Source organism: Lagopus muta, chromosome 1 (assembly GCF_023343835.1).
Source record: "Lagopus muta isolate bLagMut1 chromosome 1, bLagMut1 primary, whole genome shotgun sequence".
NCBI classification, from domain to species: domain Eukaryota; kingdom Metazoa; phylum Chordata; class Aves; order Galliformes; family Phasianidae; genus Lagopus; species Lagopus muta.
In genome coordinates, this window is record NC_064433.1 from 160,713,064 (window position 1) to 160,737,585 (window position 24,522).

The window sequence follows — 24,522 nt, forward strand, 5'->3', positions numbered from 1 at the left end:
ATGGAGAGACAGTACCAAAGTCTATTGTGGTTTCATAGCAGTAACAGCCTTGGTATTTCTTTGTACTTTCTTACCAGTGAAAAAGTTTCTTACCTTAAAAGTACCCTTTTTCCTTTTCTTTTTCCTTTTCTTTTTCCTTTTCTTTTTCCTTTTCTTTTCCCTTTCCTTTTCCCTTTCCTTTTCCCTTTCCTTTTCCCTTTCCTTTTCCCTTTCCTTTTCCCTTTCCTTTTCCCTTTCCTTTTCCCTTTCCTTTTCCCTTTCCTTTTCCCTTTCCTTTTCCCTTTCCTTTTCCCTTTCCTTTTCCCTTTCCTTTTCCCTTTCCTTTTCCCTTTCCTTTTCCCTTTCCTTTTCCCTTAGTCTCTTCTGGGTGGTAAAAAAAAAAGTTTGGAATTCTCTGACTGAGATTTCATTGATTGAATAAATTTTAAAAAATTAAAAACCTATTCTTACACATCTTCCTAAAATCCCTCTGTAAATGTCAATAAACACAAGTCATCTCATAACTCCGGATTTTGTTGTTTTGTGATTCTAAGCAGAATCTGTTTGCCTTCATGACAAGCTGAGCATTTCTGCAAGCTGTACTACCTGTTTGAGGATTCACTTACTCAGCTTCAACAAATCTGATTTCAAAAACACTAACTCTGGTCCACTAACAGATTTTCTCTATAGTATATAATTTGATATTGTATGTTTAATTTCAAACTTTTTTCTTCTAGCAGTAATAGCTATCTCAATTAATAAAGGTGGGAAAATGTTTTGAATTGGTGGAATTAAACTTACTAGAAATTGCATAGCCTATCTTGTCACATTCAAATTGGAAAAACAAAAAACTTCTGTCAAAAATTCAATTTAGCATTACAGAGATCACTGCTGTATAACAACCCTTTATCTGTAGTAGTGTACAAAAGCACTTCTAACAGTGCATCAATTTTCACAGCCATTTAGTAGATTAGAAAGCAATTGTAAACAGAGTAAAACCCACATTAACTCCTGTCAACAGCCTGCCTTTTTCTCAGTTATGGATTTGTTTGAAATAACACTGAAGTCTAACCTGATTGCATCAACATCACAGATTGTATTATAAATATGAATGAACCCATTGTAATGGACTGCATAGTAATATATGGCAGACATTTGTCCTTCCCATCAAAGTAACAGCTTTTGTAAAGGAAGAATAGCTGTGACATAAGGGAACATGTCACTCTACAAGAAATTATTCCCCCTGTTATGAATTAGTAATTGTCCCAACTGACAGGTTTTCAAACTATCCAGAATTTTTATTTTATAGTAATGTACCATTAATGACTGTTTGGTATTTCTTTTAACTGAAATCATATACACATAAACATAGATGTGTATGTATGTACATATGTATTTATGTAAAAGTGAGCAGTTATGAATGGTTAGATTATTTTCCAATTTTTTTTTTCATAACCACTGCTTAAAAGCAATAAAGACAATGAGAATAAAAAGTATACTTTTTTCTAAGTAGAACTCATCAGTTAGTGGTAATTGCAATACACTGATTTACTGCACGTGGTGAAGGTTGATCATTAAGGAATTGAAGATCCTTCATACACAACATCACACACAGTGGAGCGTATTTTATATTATCTTCATTTCTGTGGAGTGTTTTGTTCCAGAAGAAGGTGGTACCTCATGTTATTAACTATACAATAACCCTGGACACTAGACATTTTCAAATGCCTGTTTCTAGAAGGTATACTAGTGCATATGTTTCATTGCAGTCTTAGATGATGAAGATTTCTCTCCTACATCTCAATTTCTCATGTTAGAAATCTATGGCTGTTGATGAATTTTTATACTGCTACCACAATCCTACTTGCAACATTATGCATTCCATTAAACTGGCTGTTTCTGTGTTTTTTCTGTTTTTTTTTCTGTTTTTTTTTTTTTAAGGGGCGAGGGGGTGTAAAACTAGATTTGAACTCCAAATTATCAAACACAGATATATCAAATGCTAATGATATAATTTTTAAATGAGGACAAATGCAGTATTTCCTATTTGTGAGAGTAAAATCCATTTGTGCGATAAATAAGAGGGCTGCTCCAAAGTAATGCTTCCTATTCTGTTATGTTGGCACATCACAGCAGAAGCAGATATTGGTGGTATGGTGGTAGAGAATGAACCGTCCTGCCAAAATTCCATTGTATTTTGTTGCTATGTGACAGATGGCAACTGAGGGGCAGTATGACTGAATGGCATCTGACATGGAAGTGTGTATGAAGCAAGGCTGTGTCAGTGAATTGCTTCATGTGGAAAAAGTTGCACCCATTGACGTTAATTGATGCTTGCTGAATGTTTATGAAAACCAAACAGCGGATGTGAACACAGTGAGGTGGTGGGTGGTGCTTTTCAGCATCAGCAACAGTGATGTGAAATACTAAGCGGGTTCTGGATAGCCATGCACAGCTGTCACACCATGAAATGAAGAGCATCTTGATCAGCCAGCTCATCAATGTGAACTGGCAGATTACAACCAGGGAACTGTGCATGGAAGTGAATATTGGCTTCAATGCGTTGGAAATTATGGTGGCAGCATTGGAATATAACCAAGTTTGCATTAAGCAGTTCCCATGAACGTTCATAGGGGAATAGAAAGAGCACCATATGTAAGGTTGTCAGGACCTATTGAAGAAATACGAGGTTGAAGGTGACAGCTACCTGGATTGCATCATTACCAGTGACCAGATGCAGTGTCACCACTACAAGCCAGAATCACAATTTCAGTCCATGGAGTGGTGAAATGTGAACTCCCCATCCAAGATAAAGTTCAAGAGGCAGCTCTCAGCAGGCAAAGTAATGTGCACTGTCTTTTAGGATAGGAAAGGGGTGATGTGTCTGGATTTTGTGGAATTCAGACAAACCATCAAGCCTGACTGCTACATCTTGACAATGCCTGTGCTGAAGGCTTGAACTTGCAGAGTCAGAATGGAAGACAACCTTTCTCTTGCAACATGATAATCCCAGGCCCCAAACCAACTGGTAGACTGTGGAGCACTGCCGATTCTGGCTAGACTGTCCTGTCACACCCACTACATAGTCTGAATTTGGAACCTTCTGACTTCCATCTTTTCAGAACAATGAACGATGGACTTTATAGGCAACATTCTCCTAGAAACAATGACATCATAGCAGTTGTGGAGCAGTGAGTCATCCTCATTCGTGCATATTTTTATGACTGTGGCATGCAGGCTCTTGTTCATCACTGGCAAAGATACATAACTAATGGTCACGTCTTTTTTGAAAATTAGTATGTTGTAGCTGAGAATTTGACCTATCAATTATTGTTATTGTACTCTTTATATCTATTTGTTGTATTTTTCATGGAAATAAATAGCAGGCATTACTTTCAGAGTGACCTACATAGTTACAAAGATAAATATATGATTCCCTTCAAATTGGGAGGATGAGATATGAGAATTTTTATATTCAATCACCGGTTACATTCCGTTGTTATTTTCTGAAATATGATGACAATTATTCAATGAAAAACATTTTACATAAAAACTTGAACAACTGAAAAAAAAAAAATAGACTTTAAATTGTGCCAGAGAAGATGATGGGTTTTTCTTCAACATAGTGATTTTATTTTCTTTGATAACCCATTTGTAATTATGGTTTCTAACCTTAAAGTATTTACATTTCAGTGAAATCACAGGTTTAGACTGATGATTGTACATTAGCGAACATTCATTTTTACCCTTTAATGGCATGTTTGTCATTTTATTTATATTTTGATAAGTATAGCATGAAGCTGGGATTCATATATTTAAGAAATTAAAAAATGTTAAAATATCCAGATTTTATTGTTTAAAGCAAATTAAAAAAAAATTATAATAATGAAGAGAAACAATATGAAGCATCTGTTGTATATATATATGCAACATCATCAAAAGATTTTTTTATAATCATGTGATTTCTTAATTCCTGCTATAAATATTTTTCTAACTTAGGAAATATAGGGATAGAGTGCTTTCTTAAGCTGCATCCAGAATCTTAATGTATTGTAAATTCCTATTGTTAAATAGGTTTCATGTCTCTCAACCTGGCCTTGGTGCAACTGAAGTATCTTCCAGAATCCTCATGCATCATAAGCATTCATGTTAATTCTTTCCAAAATGCGATGCCATTTAATGCCAACTCGTATATAGTCAATGCACTATTTAAATTGTATCTTATTGATCTGTGTTTGAAAAAGAAGCCTTAAAAGTCAGCCAGCTACACAAAGCACTGGGCTTATTGGTCTCTGTCTACCATATATCTATTTAACTTCTTCGGCCCACTTCTCTGACTTACACCACTGAAAAAAAGATTTTGTTAGGAATGAGAGTCAGAAATTGCCATTCAAAGCTGACAGTTCTCAGGTGGGTTTCAATACCTATAAAGAAAGTAAAGAAAGTTCATGTTCTGATGTAGGTGTATTCCACTTAATTTCATGGAACCTGTTGTAACTATCTATTTAAAACTGATCTAAACTGGACTTTAATACTAAAAAAAAGGCAACAGATATCTAAAGTATGTGCTTTTAATTGTACTCTGAAGATTGCCTTTTTCCCTTGACTAGTCACTTGACAGTGCAATCTTTTCTGTTTTTGTCCTGTAGAGTCAGGCATAATGATTCTGTGTACAGACTACAATACCCTACAAGGATTTTATTGTATTGGAGTATGGCAGATGTGGATGCATAGGTAGGATCTGTAAACAACATCCTACACTTTGTGTTGCACTTGAAAATTAAATTGTTTGTGAAGTTTGTACAGTACTTATGTGCTTATACAGCCACTTATGTGCTTGATTACAAAAAAAGATGTCTCAAAAATGTGAAATCTATTTCAGTGGAATCTCTTTTGTGTAAGTCATTCCTGCTTGGAAGAATATGGAAATGTATATAATATGGTAAGAGAAATTACTTACTGTTTTAATTCTGAGGTCATTCAGGTTATTTCTGAATGGATGATAGGATATAACATAGAAGTCAATTAAACAGTCAAAGTGAGCAAGGTATATGTCCAGAGATGAAAAGGAAAGCAATTTAACTGCATGTATTTATTTCATACCAAAAATAGATTTTTAATTATTATTATTATTATTGTAGCTGTTACAATGTTAGAACTTGAAGCTGTTACAATGTTAGAACTACATTGTTAGAATGAATGCCTTCCATGATTAATTCTTTACCTTTATGTTTTATGGAGTAATTCAAATTTAATGTCATACTTAGGATACAAGAAGCAAAAAATCTTTAATATATGCATAAAATATGGTGAAATGATCCCGTGAAAATATTCTGTTTACTGTATATTTTGAATGGCAGTGAGACTATATGAGTTAAAGTAGTGTTGAATGGCAGGTGCTGCTGTAGTTTTATACTATTTTTTTAAGTTGCTGCATATTCTAATAAGCACTGTTAGAGGTTGTTAGTGGTTTGTTTTTGTTTCAGAGAGAGAATTTGTATACATTTTCATGAGACTTAAATCACTTTCTCCTTAATCCTTTCTCCTGCTAAGCTAGCAGTCTTAGGCAACACAAATTCAAACACATAAGGCAGAGTAATATCTAAAATCCAGTTGCCTTTCTATACAAAGCAAAACACTGTATTTATATCTTAATCCCTTAAAACTAGAAGCAAACACTGCATTCTTGAGTCTCAATGTACACTATTAGAATTTACAAAATTTTGCATGGCAAGACTAAATCTAACCCATCATCGGTTTAAAGCAATGATAATTTTCATGTGAGAGGTAGGATTCCGTATGTCAGTACAGACATAGAGGTCATTTGTTTTATAGACTGATTGTAAAGTCCTGAATATGTTTCAGGCTTGTTAGAAACTTGCAAAACTATACAAAAGTATCACACATCTGTAAGAGATAGGTACCTAAATAGCTGTAATACATGTGCCTAAATATATAGAGTAAAGGTAGTGAACATAAAGGATTTTTAAGAAGCAAAAACTTGTGATAACTAACAGCTGAGTGGCATACTTAATAAGGACTATTTTCACATCTACCATTCTTGACTGTATATTATATAAAAACAGTTTGCCCCTGTTCATATCTAAACTACTTGCTTTAGCGGACAGAATGCGATTTACTTCACCAAGAAAAAATTTATGAAATTCTATTGCTTATGTTAAATAAGTATTGAGATTGGTGCACATAATCTGTTATCTACCTCTGAAAGTATAACATAGCATCTTACAATCTGCTGTCATTGTACTGACTGGACAGTCCACCCTTTATGCAGATTTTATGTAGTCAAAAGTTTGAACTTTTCAAATACAGAAGTTGTAACCTTTAAAAATAGTATCTGGTGACTTACTTTTAGGTACTTAGAATGCAGGCACTCACATTTGAGTTAGTTACTGTAAGCTGTCTCTACCTGTTTCAGATATCTACATCAGGGTGAAATGAAGCACACTTCAGAAGTGCTTGTTTCTCCTCATTGACTGTGAAGGGAGCCTGAGGCAACTAGCAGAAAGTCATTTACTCCAGTGAATCTCACATGGGGATCATTGGCCTTTGGCCAGGCACAAGGACACACAGAACTAAGCATGCTCCATTGTTTCAAATAATTTTGTGCATTACTGCCAAAAAGAGATGATTTTGTTTCTGTAGTTGCAGTGCACCTACACATATGCAATTGAAATTTGTTCTAAAAGGTATGCTTTTAGATAGCAGATGATTAAAATATAGAGCTACACCTCAGTTTATTCAAACTGTCCTCATTTAAATATTAAATTATGGAAAAACTCTTTGCCATTGCCAATCTCAGAACCAGCAAACATAGAATCGTATAATAAAATCATAGATCAGCTTGGCTTAGAAGGGACCTTAAATATCATCTAGTTCCAGCCCTGTGCTGTGAGTAGAGTTGCCACCCTCCAGCTCAGGCTGCCCAGGGCCCCATCCAACCTGGCCTTGAACACCTCCAGAGATGGGGCATCCACAGCTTCTACGGGCAAACCGTTCCAGTGCCTCACTACCTTCTGAGTAAAAGATTTTTTCCTACTGTCTAACTTAAATCTCCTCTCTTCTATTTTAAAATCATTCCTCCTTGTCCCATTACTATTAAACAGTGTAAAAAGTCAGTCCCCTTCTGCTTATAAGCTCTCCTCATGTACTGGAAGGCCACTCTGGAGGTCTCCACAAAGCCTTCTATTTTCCAAGCTAAACATGCTCAGAACCCCCAACCTTTTTTCGTAAAAGAGGTGCTCTAGCCCTTTGATCATCTTTGTGCCCCTCCAACAGCTCTGCATCCTTCTTGTGTTGGGCACTGCAGACCTGGGCACAGCATGGGGCTTCACAGGGACAGAGCAAAGGGGAACAGTCAATACCCTCTCCCTGTTGGCCACCCTTCCTGTGATGCAGCCCAGGATACTGTTGGCCTTCTGAGCTGCAAGTGGATGCTGATGGCTCATGTCCAGTTTCTCAACTACCAGGATCCCCAAGTCATTCCCTGTAGCTGTCTATTGAAGCCAGTTTTTCTTTCCTATTTATCAGAGAGGGTCTGCTGCCCTTTGCCTGTCTCTTCTGACCTATGTATCTATAGAATCATAGAATCCCTTCTTATTATTTTTAATATCTCTTAGCTTATCTCTGCACATCTGGATGGCATCACCATTTTCTTCCCAGTCCATACTTCCCTGTTTCCACTGCCTATATTTTTCCTTCTTTTCCCTCAGTTTGACCAACAGATCTCTGCTCAGCCATGCCAGTTCCCTGCTTCCTCACTTCATTTCTTATGCTGAGAACACTGAGCTGTTATGCCCTCAGAAATATGTCCTTGAATAGCAGCCAGCTCTGTTCCATTCCTATGTCCCTTAGGACAGTTTCCCAGAGGATTTCATCCAATAATTCCTAGAACAGCTGGAATTTTGTTCTCCTGAAGTTCAGTATTCTGACTCTGCTGTTTGCTAGGCCTGTTGTGTGATTTGCCCCACCATGTTTCTGTGATAGCAATTAGGTCTTAGTTTTTTAATTTCACCAGTTTCCATCTCCTCTTGGTTATTTCCCATGCTGCATGCATTGGTGCAGAGGCACTTCAGCTGGGCTATTGGCCACATTGTGTTTTTGGGGGAATCCTCCCAAATTCCTCTGGAACAAATGTGAGGTTTTCCACTTCTACTTTCTGAAGTGTCAGTGTTCTATGGATCTTCTCTGTCGTGCAGCAATGTGTCACCTTCCCCCATCAGATATTGTTTAAAGCTTTGGTGATAAGCCCAGCCATTTTGCTGCCCAGTATGTTGGAATCATAGAATCACAGAATCACAAGGTTGGAAAGGACCTACAAGATCATCTAGTCCAACCATCCTCCCATTACCATTGCTACCACAAGCCAGTAAACCATATGTCATAGCTCCTCATTCAGACACCTCTTGAACACTGCCAGGGACGGCGACTCCACCACCTCCCTGGGCAGGCCATCTCAAACTGGGAGAACTGAGGACAACACTACCTGTGCTCCTAATCCCTACATCTTCCCAAGAGACGTAAAGTCTTTTTAAATATTCTGTGATTTTCTAATTACAGACCAGTTACAGGCCCAGCTTGAAAGAGCAGATAACATGTAGTTTGCACTAGCTGAATTCTTAGGGGATATTCTCCCTCACCCCCATAGTCTTCCAGAGTTAGGATGTTTCTGAAATAAAATACATGAATATCTAGCCATAATTTTTAAAAATGTCTTCAGAATCTTCTGAACAGTTATTCTTCGATGATGCTGGGTTATGCTGGAAATCCTGATTTGTTCACAGTATTATTACACAAATCTAAAAATTATATTTCTTCTATGGGATGTTACTTTGAAATTATAAAGTCTGTGCTTGAGATTTGCATTTTAATAGATTCTACCTAGGCTGCATTTAGCTGCTGAACACTGAGTTATTTATCAGTAGAATTTGTTTTTCTTCATAGCATTTAAAGCTATTTAAGTATAACATTACTCTTTTGAAATGAGTTCTAATGAGGATGCTAGGAGAGATTTGGAAATACAACTCTAGCATATTTACCATGACTGAGTAACTTAACTGATGAGCTGGCAATGTGTTTACAGAACATATTCATTCTAGAAAGGAATGTCATTATGACAATTTCAATTATTATGTGCAGTGAGTTTTCTAAGAGGTGTTTTTAGGTTCTCTTTAGAATGTGATGGCAGAAAAAGAATTTTCTTTTTCAGAAATGCAGTGGTCGTGATTATATATGACCTGTACATCACAGTTACATATGGGTATGTACATACACTGTTCCCAGTTTTCATGAAAATTGAAGGGGAAAAAGAGGGAATAATGGTGGCACATGGGGGAGTGAGGAGATTTCTGAGTATATACTGCTGAGCAATCAGATGGTTTCCATCACAGACAGGCTTACTTCTAGAACTAGATTATTTTGTCTAGACTAAGTATATATACTCAGAGCTGAAGTGCGGACTTGTAGAGAGGGATTTATACCAATATAAACTGATACAGTAAACTGAATAAAAGCTGAGAGGGAGAGGAATGGAAATGTGTTAAGCAAATATCAAAACTGTGAAAGTGTATCTTGAAAGTCTTAGAAGTCTTAAAACTGGCACGTGAATAGCTTTCATCAAATATAGATATACAGTGGCAACTAAGTAAGTATTGATCTGTTAAAATATCAGCAGTTGTGCTGGGTCTGGCTGGGTGGCAGTTAACTTTCTTCCTGGCAGCCCATATGGTACTGTGCTTTGTGTTCCCAACAGAGCTCTGTTGATGGCACACCAATGTTTTGTCTGTTGCTGAAGAGTTCCAAGTCTTTCTCTCCCTCACTCCCAAAACACATACAGCATCTTGGCAAGAGGCTGGGAAAGATGTCACCAGAGCTGAAAGAAGAGCTACTTCATACATGTAACATGCTCAGCAATAAAAACTCCGGGGAAAGGAGGAAGGAGGGAACATTTGTAGCTGTGGTGTTTGTCTTCCTCTTACATGTGCTGAGAAAGAAAACCATTAGTGCTAATTCAGATAAATTCCAGTGATCTTTGCTGTAATTTGTTGTCCCCCGAATTCTTTCGCTGTAGAAGCATTTGCTGTAACATAAGAAATCATTTCATTGTGCATGCTACGGAGAAATAAGTTAAGCATGTATTTTTCTATTTGCGACTGACTGGACTTTTCTATTATTACTTTAATTACCCCTCAAGCAATTTTCCAGTGTGTGATCGCATACAGGTCAGTGTTCTGTGAGTCCTTCAACATGACAATTCATGGAATAATTATCCTGTCATCGCACCTTGATTCATTGTTACGTAGTTTCTCAGGCTTGTAGCCTTGCTCACATTTGCTTAGCAACCAGATCACACATCTCTGATACTTATTATTCAAGTAATCACCCTCCACAGTACATAGATGCATCAATTAAAGCTTTACAATAAAGTATATTGTTCTGTGTAGAATCCTCAGGTGTCAGGAATTAAAAATTGATTTTTAATGGTTCAGGCCTTCTTCAAATGGCTAATCTGAGTTTATATTAAACAAACATGCATGCTAACATTCTAAACAAAAAAGTGGTAGGTCACAATCAACAGGAAATTGAAGAAAAAAGTATATTTTGTTCTTAAAATGTTCAGTCTTTTGTAGAGACTTATCAATATAATGCAGCTCTAGAAAGTCTAAGGACCGAACATCTATTTTAGATATGTATTTTTTCAGATGAAAATCAATTCTGTATCTCCATTATTGACTCTTACCTATATTCTTTGTGAACATTTTCTGGCTAATTTTCAGATTTGGGTAAATTTCACAGCAAATTATTATTAGAATGTGACATGAGTACCGAGAAACTGTCGAGATGGTTCAGTGATTTAATGTTGGCATCCTGCAGCTCTGACTGTAATCAGCAGATGCTCTGGCATTACCATAAATGTTTTCTCTGACAAAAAAAGAGATTTTTCTTGTTTGGAGTCTGCTGTTTCTGATTAGATTTGGTTTGGCTTCTTTTGCATAATTAATATACCATGATGATCTCTAACCTCTTGTTTTTAGTATCACCTTTTGAGCGAGGCACATTTGCAAGGCTGCTTTGTAAGTCAAAATAGACAAAGGAATACCAGGTCCATATGTAAAATTCATTTTTTTTTTCAGTGGTATAGGAGGTCTTACTGCTTTCAGCCTTGATTTTTCAGTGAATGTAAAGGGATCGTTTTTTCAGTCTCTTTTATACTGGCTCTGTGTCTACATTAAGTTTTTCCTCTAAGTGAGAGAAAAGCTTCTTCTGTAAGACCAAAGATGTATTATGTCTTAAATTAAAAAAATCCTCCCTTACATAGCAAGACTGACTGGTCTTTTCTGATACTTGATCATTGCTACACAGTAATTGTGTGCAATCGATTAGGAAAAAAGGAATCTGGAAATCTCATAGTTGGCTTTTGATGATTAAACTGAATTTTTGCATACCAAAGTGGCTGCAAAGTGTTTATCTGTTAAAAAATAGGACACAAATGTGTTCATGAAGTGAAAAGTGCATACCATTAATGATGTTAAACACAACGTTTTGAATTTGCCTAGATTGGATTAATTACCTATGACAATGTGGTTAGAATTTGTTTCAGATAGTAATCAGTGATGATAGGACATGTGAGTGAATGCCATCTTTAAAGAAAATTTCCTTGGTTAGATTCTATTGAAATCCTAGTCCCTTTGCAAGTGATTTGTTACACTTGCAATGTACAGTTCTTGGTGTCAAACACATCTATCAGTGGATCGTGTCCAGAGCAGGATCATTTTCAAATTCCATCTTCCTTCACACATGAACAAGACCCAATCAAAGTCCATCCCAAAGAGAGGATATAATTGAGTGACAGCACGTAACATTAATTAGCTTGATACACTTAAAGAGAACTGTCAAAGTAGTTGATAAGCAATCTTGAAAAACAAGCAGAAGATGAATCACTTTTTACTTTGCATTTATTTCCTAATATTTGGTTTTTAGTTTGGCTCTTAAAGATGTACTTTTTCCTGCTGCACAGTTTCAATCTCCTTTCTAGCATGCTTTTGACCATTGAATTTTCTTCAGAGAAAAGAAAGAACCATAATAATAATGCTTGAATGATGAAAGTCACATGAAGTAAGATGACTCAGCTTCTACCTATCTCCAGTGCATTCATGAAGGCAATCTTGGATGTTAGTGTACACAGGTTACACTTCACAGTCACCTCTTTGCTCCTGTGCTGTAAAGAGTGGAGCCTGGGAGCCTGGGAGCTATTCCTGCAATCTTTTGGATAATAGTGAATGACAGCACACTGTGACTGTGACCTGTGTGGGCGCAAACTGCCTTGGAACATTGTTCCACTACGAGTTACAGGAATGTGAGAAAATTGCATTTCTACTTGACTGTTAAGACTAACACTTGCCTACTTTACTTTCAGTCTTCACCTTTTAACTTTATGTTACTCCCAAAAACATTTGCAGGACTCCTTTTACTTTAGAAGCAGGCTGATTCCATAGGAAAAAAAAGTGCAACGTTTGATGAAACAATTTTTCCCATTAGTTCGATTTGGCATTACAAAATGTTTGTGCTCTACCTTCAATATTTCAGCATGTCAGTACTCTGATTGCTGATATAGGAGATGGAAATTTGGACTCAAACAAGGATATACAGATAGTATGCCGTTACAGCAGTAATTAGAATGCTTAGGATCTTTGTAAAGCTTTCATATCAGGAATAGTGAATAAGAAGAGGATAAACTCAAGAGTCTTCCATTAAGTTCTAAAGGCAATTACTAGGCATAGTTGGTTTTTGTAAAACATTTATGCTAAATTAATAAATACTTAACAAGTAACAATTCCATTTAGAACTGTGATTGGAATCTCATAAATATCAGGCCATTCTTTAAGATGTTTTTTATTCTTTGGATTTGTTGAGATTTTATTTTTCAGAGATCTGAGGGTTCCCACTGCTCTTTTTGTTGTGGAGTGGGGGCAGAGAGAGGGTGGGTTCACAACAACTGAGAAAACACTGCCACAATTTTTGTGTTTTTTTTCCATTTATTTTCCTCAACCCATTACTTATCATTACACACTGCAGCTGCCAGAAGCTTTCTTTTGATGCCAGCAGTGTTTATGAATATTCCTTAAATTCTCTATCAAAGTGTAGTTTGTATTCATCTATCTATTGGTAGATACCACACGAAAGTGTTTGGAAACTAAATGGATCTCCTTTCAAAGCCATCAGTGTAGTATGAGATCTACATAAATTATCTGAGTATTATCAGAGTATAGCTTATAAAATATAAATATGGAGCTTATATAAAAATAGACCTCTACGTACTTTGTCACAGATCACCAACACCAATTTGAAATGGCCAACTACAATATGCTTCTGTACAGAATAGAAAGCCTAGTAATGAAACACATTTCAGAAATTTAAAATAACCCAGATATGTTAATCACAGATCATTATAATTTCCCGACTGTTTCCTTTTCTGAGGAAATGTTTGTACCTACTTGTTTGTATGTTTGTACATTGGAAGAAATCCCATAAACACCTCTCTTGAATAAGATGTCAGCCACTGGCTGAAAGCATACTGTCACTAAGCTTCATTTATGAGAATGAGATAGGATCAAGATTCATCTTTTCACCTTCACTCATCCCAACATAAGTAAGATTAATTTACTGCTTACTAATACTATAGTTACACAAAATTGTTCATCCATTCTTTAATTAAGAAACTTGCTTTTTTTTTTTTTGCTCTTTTTTTTTTTTTAGAGAATGATTGAAACGATGTGCTCTAAAAATCAGTAGTGATCATAAAATAGGTTTCAAGTTTGGAAGTTTCCATTTTACAGTGTCCTAGAAACTACCAAATGTACCTTAATTTATGGAAAGATGCATGAGAATGAAACAAGATCCACTATAATGCAGAGTGAAATTGGGGAGGAGGCTAAACCCTTAAGACTGAATTAGCCATCATGCACTTTCAGAGGTTTCCTTCCTCACTTATATAAAAAGTTTGTTTGAATTTTGTCAGCAGTTTGATAACAATTGTTTTAGTTTCCACTTGACAGACACTCAAGACTTGCATTTAAATCATAGCAACTTAAATTTGCATTTCTTGTAATGAAAGTCATTGCCATATTAGATTAAATTAAAAACAGAAATTGTTTCCACACATCTCAATGCAAATGCAAGGTGCATTTGGAAGAAGTAGAGATAAGATTGAATAGAGTGATCAGCAAGAGCTAGTTTTTGGGAAGACGTAGGTAAGCAAGAGACAGATTGGAAAGGATTTGCTTTAGGAACAGGTAAAAGGAGCTGGTTCAGCACAGTTCATTTCTTCCCAAATTAGTTTGCTCAGAGTTTATAATTGATTTGCATTGAAATTTAGTTTCTATAAATCCTCTATCCTAGTCTCACTTAGCTCTGGCATACTCTCTTCTTGCCTCTGAAATGAACACAAAAACTATATTCAGTGTTTCTGAAAACTTAGTGAATCTCATCTAAACTGAAATATTGATTAATGTTTATTCCTTGCATTTCACACTTTTTAATAAAACACTAGAACAGCTACATCAATTAAATGTACGTTTTTATTTTTATTTAATCTTTGAAGGCTCAGTAATACTCTTCTGTGCCTTATCAATTCTTTTCTGCTCTGGATTAAGTCAAGTTGTGAACATTTAGCATGAAATATTATGGTCTAAGAAATTTCTTATCAAAGATCATTTAAGTACAGCTAACACTTGTTTAGGTGCTAGGGTTAGTGCTGCAGGGTATATATGAAATAAGTCATGGCAACACACAGCACTCTTTTAACATTTTGGGGATTTTCTTCCATCTCACTCTTGCCAGTCTCAGAAATTGTTGAAAAAATAGGAAACTAATAAAAAATGGCAATAAAATGTATTTTAAGTATTTTTCATTACACTATCCAGCAAGGAAATGATAGAACATTTTTTATGAGTCATGTTGTGTAATAGGCATGAGCCTTCTAGCTATTGCAGTCCTTCCCATTACATCTAAATTTTGCTTCTGGAAGGTAAAGAAGGCTTTTAAGGAAGAGAATTAGGTGTTGTGACGTTCTAACACCAGTGTCGAGGAATGGATTTCAGAGCACTAACTTTGGGCTGTATAAATGATTTTAAGGAGATAAGGGTGCCTGACAAAAATGAAGGCTCACATATATGCAGTACCTTAAGATGTAATAGGGATGGAGGGCCAGTGCAGGAAATAAGACCCCCCCATTTCCTCCTGCTGTAGTTAACCCAGCAGGTGTCTGAACACCACATAGTTGTTTCCTCGCTCCCCTCACATTCCTAGTGGAATGGGGGAGAGAATCAGAAGAAAAAAAAAAAAAAAAGAAGCAGAATTCGTGGGTTGAGATAAAACTATATACTAAGATAGAAAAATCAGTAAAGGATAATAGTTGTGTCTGTATAAGTGATGCACAATCAATTGCTCACCACCCTGTGACCAGTGCCCAGCTAGCCCCCAATGCAGTGGAAAAGAGCCAAATGAACTCCTGCCTCTTTCAAAACTCCTTCCACATGATGGTGTGGAATATCTCTTTGACCAGTTTAAGTCAGCTATCTTAATTCTGTTCTGTCCCAGCTGCTTGGGCCCTTTGCTAAGAATCGCCTTGATTCTGTACAGTACTGCTTAGGAGCAGCTATAAACATCAGTGTGTTATCAACATTGTTTTTCTCCTAGACTAAAACATCATACAGACAATGAAGAAAAATCCATCCTGGATTAAATTATGAAATTATGACAAATTACTTGAGAAGAAAACAGGAATTAATTTTCTTTTTTCCCTTTCTGATAGTAAAAAAGAGTTTGGTATGTGGAAGTTCAAAATCACAATTTTGAATATTGGAGTTTTTTTCTGTTGTTGTGCTGGGAAGCCACATGGGTACAACGTGAACACGATTCAGTACCTTTTCCCTGACTTTCAGTTTCACTCATCAGGGACAGGGAACCAAGGTCAAAGTATGACACCACGCTGAGGAGCAAGTGATGAGGGCTGTTACTTTTACCAAGCCAAAACCACTTGACATGGGGGCATGTCCCTAGAATATTTTCTAGCAAAGGCAAGACATGATTCATAATGTAAAAATAATTTGCATTGGTGATAAGGGTGATGTGTAAGTGTCGTCTGAAGAAAATCTATCAGCATAGACATAGCTTCAAGAACACAATATAGCACATGGAAAACAAGCCAAAGAGATGAAATACTGCACTGAGTCTTTGAGCAATTTTCCTTGTTAACTTGGTAAAAGATGTAATGAGACTATAACTGCAATCGTTCTTGCCTATAATATGATTTTATCATGCCCCACATTGAGATGTATGACTGTAATACAAGCTTATAATGCCATGTAATGTCTTTCTCTTTATTGTATTTACAGCTTTATTTTCCAATCAGTGTACAAGTATTTACATAAAAACTAAATATGTCCTTACTACCAAGACTTTTATTGAGAGACTATGCAATGAAATAAAGCTTTTCAAAGTACATTTTTATTTAAAATATTTATTACCGGCTTTAGAAAAATCTGTGTCTCAACTTCAGTAAGTCTCTTGAAATCATTTTTGTTCACCATTAAAGGTAATATATAACAGCATTAGGCAGGATTTAAAAATCTCCAACTGATCGTATTTTGTTTCCCCAGGTTCACAGCAGGCAAGTCTCACATTGAGGACTTTTTTGTTCACATACTATTGCACAATTTCATTTTTTTCTGAATATAGAGTGTGTAGCCTTTAATAGATTATAAGTTGTTTTATGCTAGGACACAATTTAAACTAAGGAAAGCTATTAAGCACAATTTTCAATCACAATCACATAATTGTAGGGGTTGGAAGGGATCTCTAGAGATCATCGAGTCCAACCCCCCTGCCAAAGCAGGCTTCCTACACCAGGTTGCACAGGTAGGCATCCAGGCAGGTTTTGAACATCTCCAGAGAAGTAGGCTCCACAACCTCTTAGGGCAGCCTGTTCCAGTGCTCCGTCACCCCTACTGTGAAGAATTTCTTGCACACATTTATGCAGAGCTGCCTATACTTCCTGAACATTGCCATTAATAAAAGTAATTTTAGAAGACTTATCTCTAGATGATAGTAGCTATTTGGCCCCAGGTTACGTGAATACAATTTTGAAATGTTTTTTATTAACAGCAGTGTTCAAGGAATTCACATCTGGAAAAACTGAATTTTAATAGGTCTGAAGATGCCAAGGATCTACAATAAGATAAGATCTGAACACTTAGACTTCAGTAGTTTACAACGCGATCTCTATCTTACCTGAGTCTCAAAGCATTCAGTAGTGGTAAAGTCGAAAATATTATGGGCAAATGTTTTCTCACTATAGTCTTTAGAAACCTTAATTGTGAAATCAAAGTTTTTTGTTGTTGTTGTTTTAATTTTCATCTTCATAGCGATTATTGACATGTGTGAGTGATGGTTATTGATTTCTCAGAGTGGCCATATATTAGAAACATCAGGACCATAACTACTTCGAATGTATACAGCTAATTAATAACTTCTGTCTCTAATCAGTGATTTTTAATGTCTGATTTCTTTTTTGTCTTGCTGCTGCATGAAGGTAAAGCTTGCTACAGTAGGTGGACAAGTAGTGCATCTTCATCAATGTAAGCTTTTTTATTCACAAGACTTCATGTAGATGTGCTTCTCCATGAGTAGTTTCCTTTTAACTGCTTTTGATATTATTCTTTTCACATTTTATTTGAAACAAGATGTATAGTGTGTAAATGCATTTATTTTATTCTGTACACTGTCTCAAATGGAGTTTTCAAATATAGTTTCACATATAGTTTTGGTTTCAGATAAAAGCACAAACTAAATTAATAAATGACCATGGTGTAACGGTTCAAAGTAGTTTAAAAAAAGCCTATTAATTCTGACTGGTTTATGGATCTCCTGTAGATTGCTATAGAAAGGAAAATATTGAAAGTGTGGTCCATCGTCCCTTAGCCACTTTCTAGCTACTGCAGACAGCCATATGAAATATTTTTCAGGAACAGGTTAAATTGCTCCTCATAACTGATCATGTTGGGTTGTTTTTTTTTCTCTTCATTATACTTGTATTCCAGAACTTCCCTACTCTGATGGTTCAAAGCATTCCAGTTTCTAATAGGAATATAGTAATGATTATTGATTCTTGTGCTTAATTTGTCAGCAAATTTGGACATGGGGCTTTTCCTGATTATAAATAGACTGTGGAGTGGATGGGATACCAAATCACCAAAGCATGAAAGCTTTGAATCAATGTGTGAAGCAGTACAGGTTGTTGCAGAGTTTGGGATTGACACTAATTACTGCTTTATTTAAATAAAATACTGGCAAAGTGGAAATTATTTCTAAAGAATTAGTGTGTTTCTCCTTTTATTATTACTAATATCTAACTAGTTTTAAACTTTTACTTAAACGGCAGTGATCCTTCACTCTGATAAAAATAATAGTTCTCTGGATACATATTTACCAAAGTGAAATCTAGGACTACAAGTAAGCATGTGTGCTTTCTGAACCAGGTCCAGCAGCAAAGTTCAGTGTTTCTGAATAGGATTCCTTACAGCCAGTTTACTGTGCTGGTAATTGCCTACAGACAAATCTGCTAGTACCGAGCATGCACCTAGGCGTATAGAAAACCTTCCTTAAATGAAAGAGCATACAAGGTGCCACCTGATTTAGGAAGCATCTGAAGCAACTTCAAGATGATTGAACTGGATTCAGATAGCGTATGTAAATGACTGAAGCAAAAATGTTCTGATTTCTTAGAAAGTGTGTTAATCACTAGAATTGAGCACCATGTATTAAGGACATGACTATGTGATTGTTTCAAGGAATTGTGGCTTCTTCCCTGCACAACAAGACACTTCCTAATGCCATTCCCTATTTTTGCAGGAAGGGAAGGTCTCTGGTCTTACAAGTTGACTTTGTTCATAGAATCATAGAATGGCTTGGGTTGAAAGTGACTTCAAGGATCATGAAGTTTCAACTCCCCTGCTACAGGCAGGGCCACCAACCTCCAGATCTGGTACTAGATCAGGTTGCCCAGGGCCCCATCCAGCCTGGCCTTGAATGTCTCTGGGAGGAAGCATCTGCAACCTCTCTGGTCAGCCTGTTCCACCACCTCACCACTCTCTCTTGAAGAACTTCTCCCTGACATCCAATCTAAACCTTCCCTCCTTGACCTTAAAACCATTCTCCCTTGTCCCATAACTATCTACCCTTATAAAAAGTTGATTCCCATCTTTTTTATAATCCCCCTTCAAATACGGGAAGGCTACAGTGAGGTCTCCTCACAGCCTTCTCTTCTCCAGGTTGAATAATCCCAGCTCCCTGAGCCTGTCTTCATAGAGGAGGTGCTCCAGCCCTCTGTTCACTAGTATATGCCAAAAAAGTCATGATTATCAATGCCTTTGCTACTGTTTTAAGGGGAAAAAAAAAAGAAGAAGAAAAAAAAAAAAAAGAAAACAAATTATGCTCAACTTTTCTCAGTTACTTACACAAGAATTCCAGGTTGTAAGTAGCAAGTTATGAGAGACATCTTTCCGCAATTCTAAATTGGAGTTTCGAAGTGGGATGACACTGTAGATCGATTCCAACATCTACTGTGTCTTAGCAGTTAACTTGAAGCAGTTTCTTGCTTAGACTTGTTGCTTTTATAAGTTACTTAAGTCATAGTATGAGAAGATGGGGAAAATGTTAAAGCCTCAGTGCATTAGTGTTCACTATGTCTTTTACAGAGTATAGTTCTTCATACTTAATTGATCCTTGGGCTTGACTATTTTGGGGTAAGGATTTCAGTGAACTGCTAAGTAGTTGGAACTGGAGTGTTAGTATACATCTGCACTTACTCTCTGATTCTGGCATTTTATCTTTTGCTTTAAAATTTTGATTTTAAAATCATTATTGATTTAAAATCGGTATTGATTTTCAAAACACTTATTTCTCCCTCACTCTTTTAACACAATCTAATCAAAAGCAGCTACAATGAAGCTTAAATTTTGTATATTGACATAAGTGGCATGCTTTTCTCAGCTTGCAAATATGTGATCAGAATCAATAAAAGTAAACATTGAAGCAGAATGAGATATTTTAATTTATATGATAGGTTTATTATGTGTAATTATGAAGATGTTTTCATCTCGAATCTCTGGCCTTCTGTGATACAGGAAATCTGAAATGTACGTTATTGCATCTTCGGGGGCAAATTATTTTCCATAATACAATATAAAAATTAGTTTTCTATTAATTTCACTTAGTTTTTCAGCTAAGTGAAAAAAACCCAGCTATTATCAAAATTTAATTAAGAATTATTTATCTGCTCTAGAAGATGATAGAAAGGCATTTATTTTCCTCCACTTCCCAAAAGGTGATTGTGCCTGTAAAATTTGCTGAGATTGTCCAAGAAAGTGTGTAAAATCCTCATCCATCACTGGGAGCCTCTGGTCAGGGAATGACAGTGCAGTAAATATCTTCAGCAGCTGCCTTTTAATGTACAAGCTGTTTTTGGTAGGAATTTTCAGCTCTCACATAAAACACACTGTCATGAGTGACTGCCTGTGCTCCAAAGTCATTACTATTGGGATGATGGAACATCTTTCAGAGAATAACCAAAAAAACTTTAAATGTCATGTCAAGTTTGCTGAAGCCATTTTCAAGCCTTGTTCAAGGTTACATGAATATTGAGTATGCCTGTTTTTAAAAAGTTTGAGATCTATGAGAGGGACTCTTCATATTCTGGAGCTGCGTGCAGGGAGGAAATCTGTCTGTTAATACACGTCAGCCAACAAAGCTGAATCTGAACCAAGCGCAGCTTCCTCTGACAGTTAATACCAATGATATTTAGCAAAAAGTAGCAGATTCTTAAAATTGCTTAGCTGCCTAAATAATAAATAAGAATTGTTACAACGGAAGTAGATTTTTTTATATTTCAAAATCTGATCGATTAAAAAATATGTAGGAAATTTAATTAACCAGATAGAAGTTTGGAAGCCATTGTGAAGTGCTGAGTAGTGTCTTCTCTTTGACTCAAGTGAGAAAGAAGGATCCTGTCAGTCTCTGTTCTTGATTTTATGGGAAATATGGATGCTAATCTAATAAAGTTGTGTAAAGTCTGCATCACTTCCACGAGACCAGGCCTGCCACTTTTTTCTTCTTGACATTGTTCTTGACTCTTTGAACATCATTAGTCTTTTTAGTGTGTCATCTGCATGTGAAATTTTGTCTCATCAAGAGATGTTTTTAAATTACAGAATATTGAAACTGAGTATTTTATACTGAGATGAAATTTATTTATTTATCATATTTATGTGTTATTTATTATATTTATTATTATTATAATTTTTTTATTATAATTTTTATTATTATAATTTGTTGTTTATTATATTTATGTTATATTTATTATTTATCTTTCACAGAGAACCAGAAAGCACAACTAGAGAAGTCGTGTTCACGCCACAATATCAGCTTAAACTCGACAAGAAGCCCGGTCACCAAAGAGGTTACTTATGATGTGGAAACAAGTTGTATGGCATGGAACAAGGCTGCTGGGAGAAAGGAAGCCTATAATGGAGAAGGCAACAAAGAAAGGAAAACAGAGCGTAACGGGTCTCCTTCTAAGGGAGAAACCATTCCAGAGGTAGAAGCTCTCCTGGCAAGGCTGCGAGCACTATAGAATATAAAGGATTAAACCAAAGCTTTAAAACAAACTGTAATAGATAGCTTGAAAAGATACACTAATTTTCCATTGTTGACATTATGTACTTCTGAATTCCAAACTTCTCTATGTATTAATACTCTACTTCCAAACTCCACAGCACCAGACTTGTTTTTCTTCTCATTAAAAAGATTTTTTGTTATGCCTTTATGTACTGAGACTACAAAAAAAAATATCAGCAGAAACAAATAATACATTATTCCAAGTCACAATCATTTTATTCAACAAACTGCTGACCATATGTTTTGAGAACTTCTCAAAATAGGTGTATCTCATAAATATTGTTAGATCACCATGCCTGGGAATAAGGGAATGCAAGAAAAGTAGTCTTATGTTTTCCACTGCAATTTCTGTTCTGAAGAGATATTAGTACCTAAAAGGTGTTATTACAGCAACATTTGCAACTATAGTAATGGGAAATGTGTATCACATAAGTTTTTCAGACATGTTCCAGTTTGAGTTCATTGAAGAGCTCCAAAGTTTGCTTAATATGCTTTTACAAAATGGAAATCCATGGACAGTAAACAGAAAAATCTATGCAGATTATATACTTTATGTGTGAATAATATATTGCTCCTCTTAATCTTAGTTATGCCAATTATATCAAGATAATATATATCTAATTTCTGTGAATGCAGTGTTTTGCAATCGTATCTGTAGTGGGCAAAAGGTCTTTCTCCACAGTTATTTACCAGTGTCATTTTTTAATCTTTTCACACGTGAGTTAATATGTTTCTACAAAAGGAACATATAATGGAAAAGTTTCTACAATTGGTTTTTCACAAACTCATTTTCCAGTAGCCCATAAAGTCTTATTTGCTGGCACAATAGGAAACTTGCACATAATTGCATCTCTTTTATCGCACTGTCGTTGTACATTGTTACATGTTGGCTATCATATTTATTAATTGCACATCATAAAGAATTGCTACCTATGTTACCAAGTAGGAAGTTACTATTAGTATCTTTGCTCCATTATTTAAAACTTCCTTATTATTAGAGCGTATTAGGTATCTAGTATCTTTCTTCTAAATTACTCTATTTTTCTTTACAAAACACTGAAAAACATGTCTTTCAATAAGAGTCAGTTATGAAACCAGTGTTTCAGTGCTTCAGTGCTTTTTATATCCTTGTTTAAGTTGCCTTCTTACTTTCTGCACTAAACATTAATAAAGTTAATTAGAACTCTGAAATTGGGCCTGTTTATACATACTGCATGGAGTGTTTTTCAGCCATCATGGGAATCAATCTCGTGTTTCTGGGGCTGTTGTAACCATCATTATATGCTCTAATTACATTTCCTGCATTAGCTTTTGAAAAATAGAAAATATGAAGAGAAGCCAGGGAAAGATGCAGGGAAATTCTGTCAGACCATCATTTATTCAGTGCTGTTTGCAAAACAATGGGCAGGGGTGTCAAACAAGGCTGTCTTTGGTGCCTTTTAGTGAGTGAACAGCAACTGCTAATCTCATAAAAACTAAAGTAAAAGCTCACGCTGGAGTTAATAATGTCCTCTCCAGTCACTACAGTAAGTTGTAAGCCATAATTTTGCATAATGCAACTGTTGCTAAAGTACCACTACAATCTTCTGCACCTTGTCAACTGTTAAGACTTACTACACATGCTCACAGGGTACCATTCAAATTGCAGTCGACAGAGTACAGTACGCTTGACTAAATAAAACTAAATGAAATATATTTTGAAGAAAGAAAAATACAGTTGCTGAAGACGTGTTAGAATAAAAGGGCTGGGCATGGAGAACTACCTCTGAAGTACGAATGTGATGGCCAGCTGAATGAAGGTGGATGTACAAACTCGTTTTCATTAACAGTTTCATTTCATTTGTTCACTTGAATAAGTGAGCAACAGTCCACACCAGAACTGACAGTTCAGGACACCAATGTGTCGTTTTTCAAGCAAATCAAATTAATGAAGCTACCTAGTGGAATTCTCAATAATCAAAGAGCTCCTAGCAGCCTAGCATCTTCTGATTTAAAAGTAAATATTTACTTTTAAAACTATAGATCTTAAGCCATCTTTTTGTACAGGCCGAGAAGCTCTAAGGAATGTATTCCAGGGCTTTTGGTCCTTGTTAGATGTTGTGTTTCTGAATTCGTACTTCCAAGCAGACATCAAGTTAATTCACAGTTTCTTCTGTATAAGTAGGAGAATAAAAAAAGCTTTGTAACTTTTCACAACCCATGTAAATACAGTGTGTAGTTTTTCCCCTTCAGCGTTTCCTTTTACCATTGTAATGTGATGTAATCAGGATTGAAGTACACAGTCCAGTTGGTGTACACAGTAAGTTTTCTCTCTGCATTTCATCCTTCCTTATAAGTAAACAATTAAGATCTTTTGAATAGGAAAAATAAATACATGGTTTAATGGATTCAAGTAACAGTAACCTTGAGAATATTATGTCTCTATTCCATTATATGCTCTTACGCTTTTATTAAAGTGTAAAACTCGGCTTCTAAATTGTATGGGGTAAATTGTTTTAATTCACTTAATTCATTAATTGAGTTTAAAATTTAAAGCTAAATAAATTTTTCTTAAATGAATGCAGATTTTTAATGCTGTGTGCTAGTTATTTTTAGTAGGACTTTTTTAGTAAGTATCAAGCCTACTGCCTCATCTGTAGGATTGAACCGAAGGTTTCACATGAAGTGAAAAACCCTCTGTTTCTGTAATTCACACCTGAAGATTAAGTCCCTATAAAAAAAAAGCTTCCTGCTATCTTCAGACATAACTGTTCAAAGAAAAGCATTTGAGAGATCTTGTGGGGTATACTCCAC

The 24,522-nt window shown here is 35.8% G+C and overlaps 1 protein-coding gene across 1 annotated transcript in view; it reads left to right on the forward strand.

The window, feature by feature from the left end:
- DIAPH3 (diaphanous related formin 3) overlaps nucleotides 1-24,220 on the forward strand; it is a 249,057-nt gene extending 224,837 nt beyond the window's left edge. The window contains exon 30 of the mRNA XM_048932696.1: nucleotides 21,429-24,220. Coding sequence (XP_048788653.1) covers nucleotides 21,429-21,685 — 257 coding nt within the window. The 3' untranslated portion in view covers nucleotides 21,686-24,220. The remainder of the gene's footprint in view (nucleotides 1-21,428) is intronic.
- The last annotated feature ends 302 nt before the right edge of the window (nucleotides 24,221-24,522 follow it).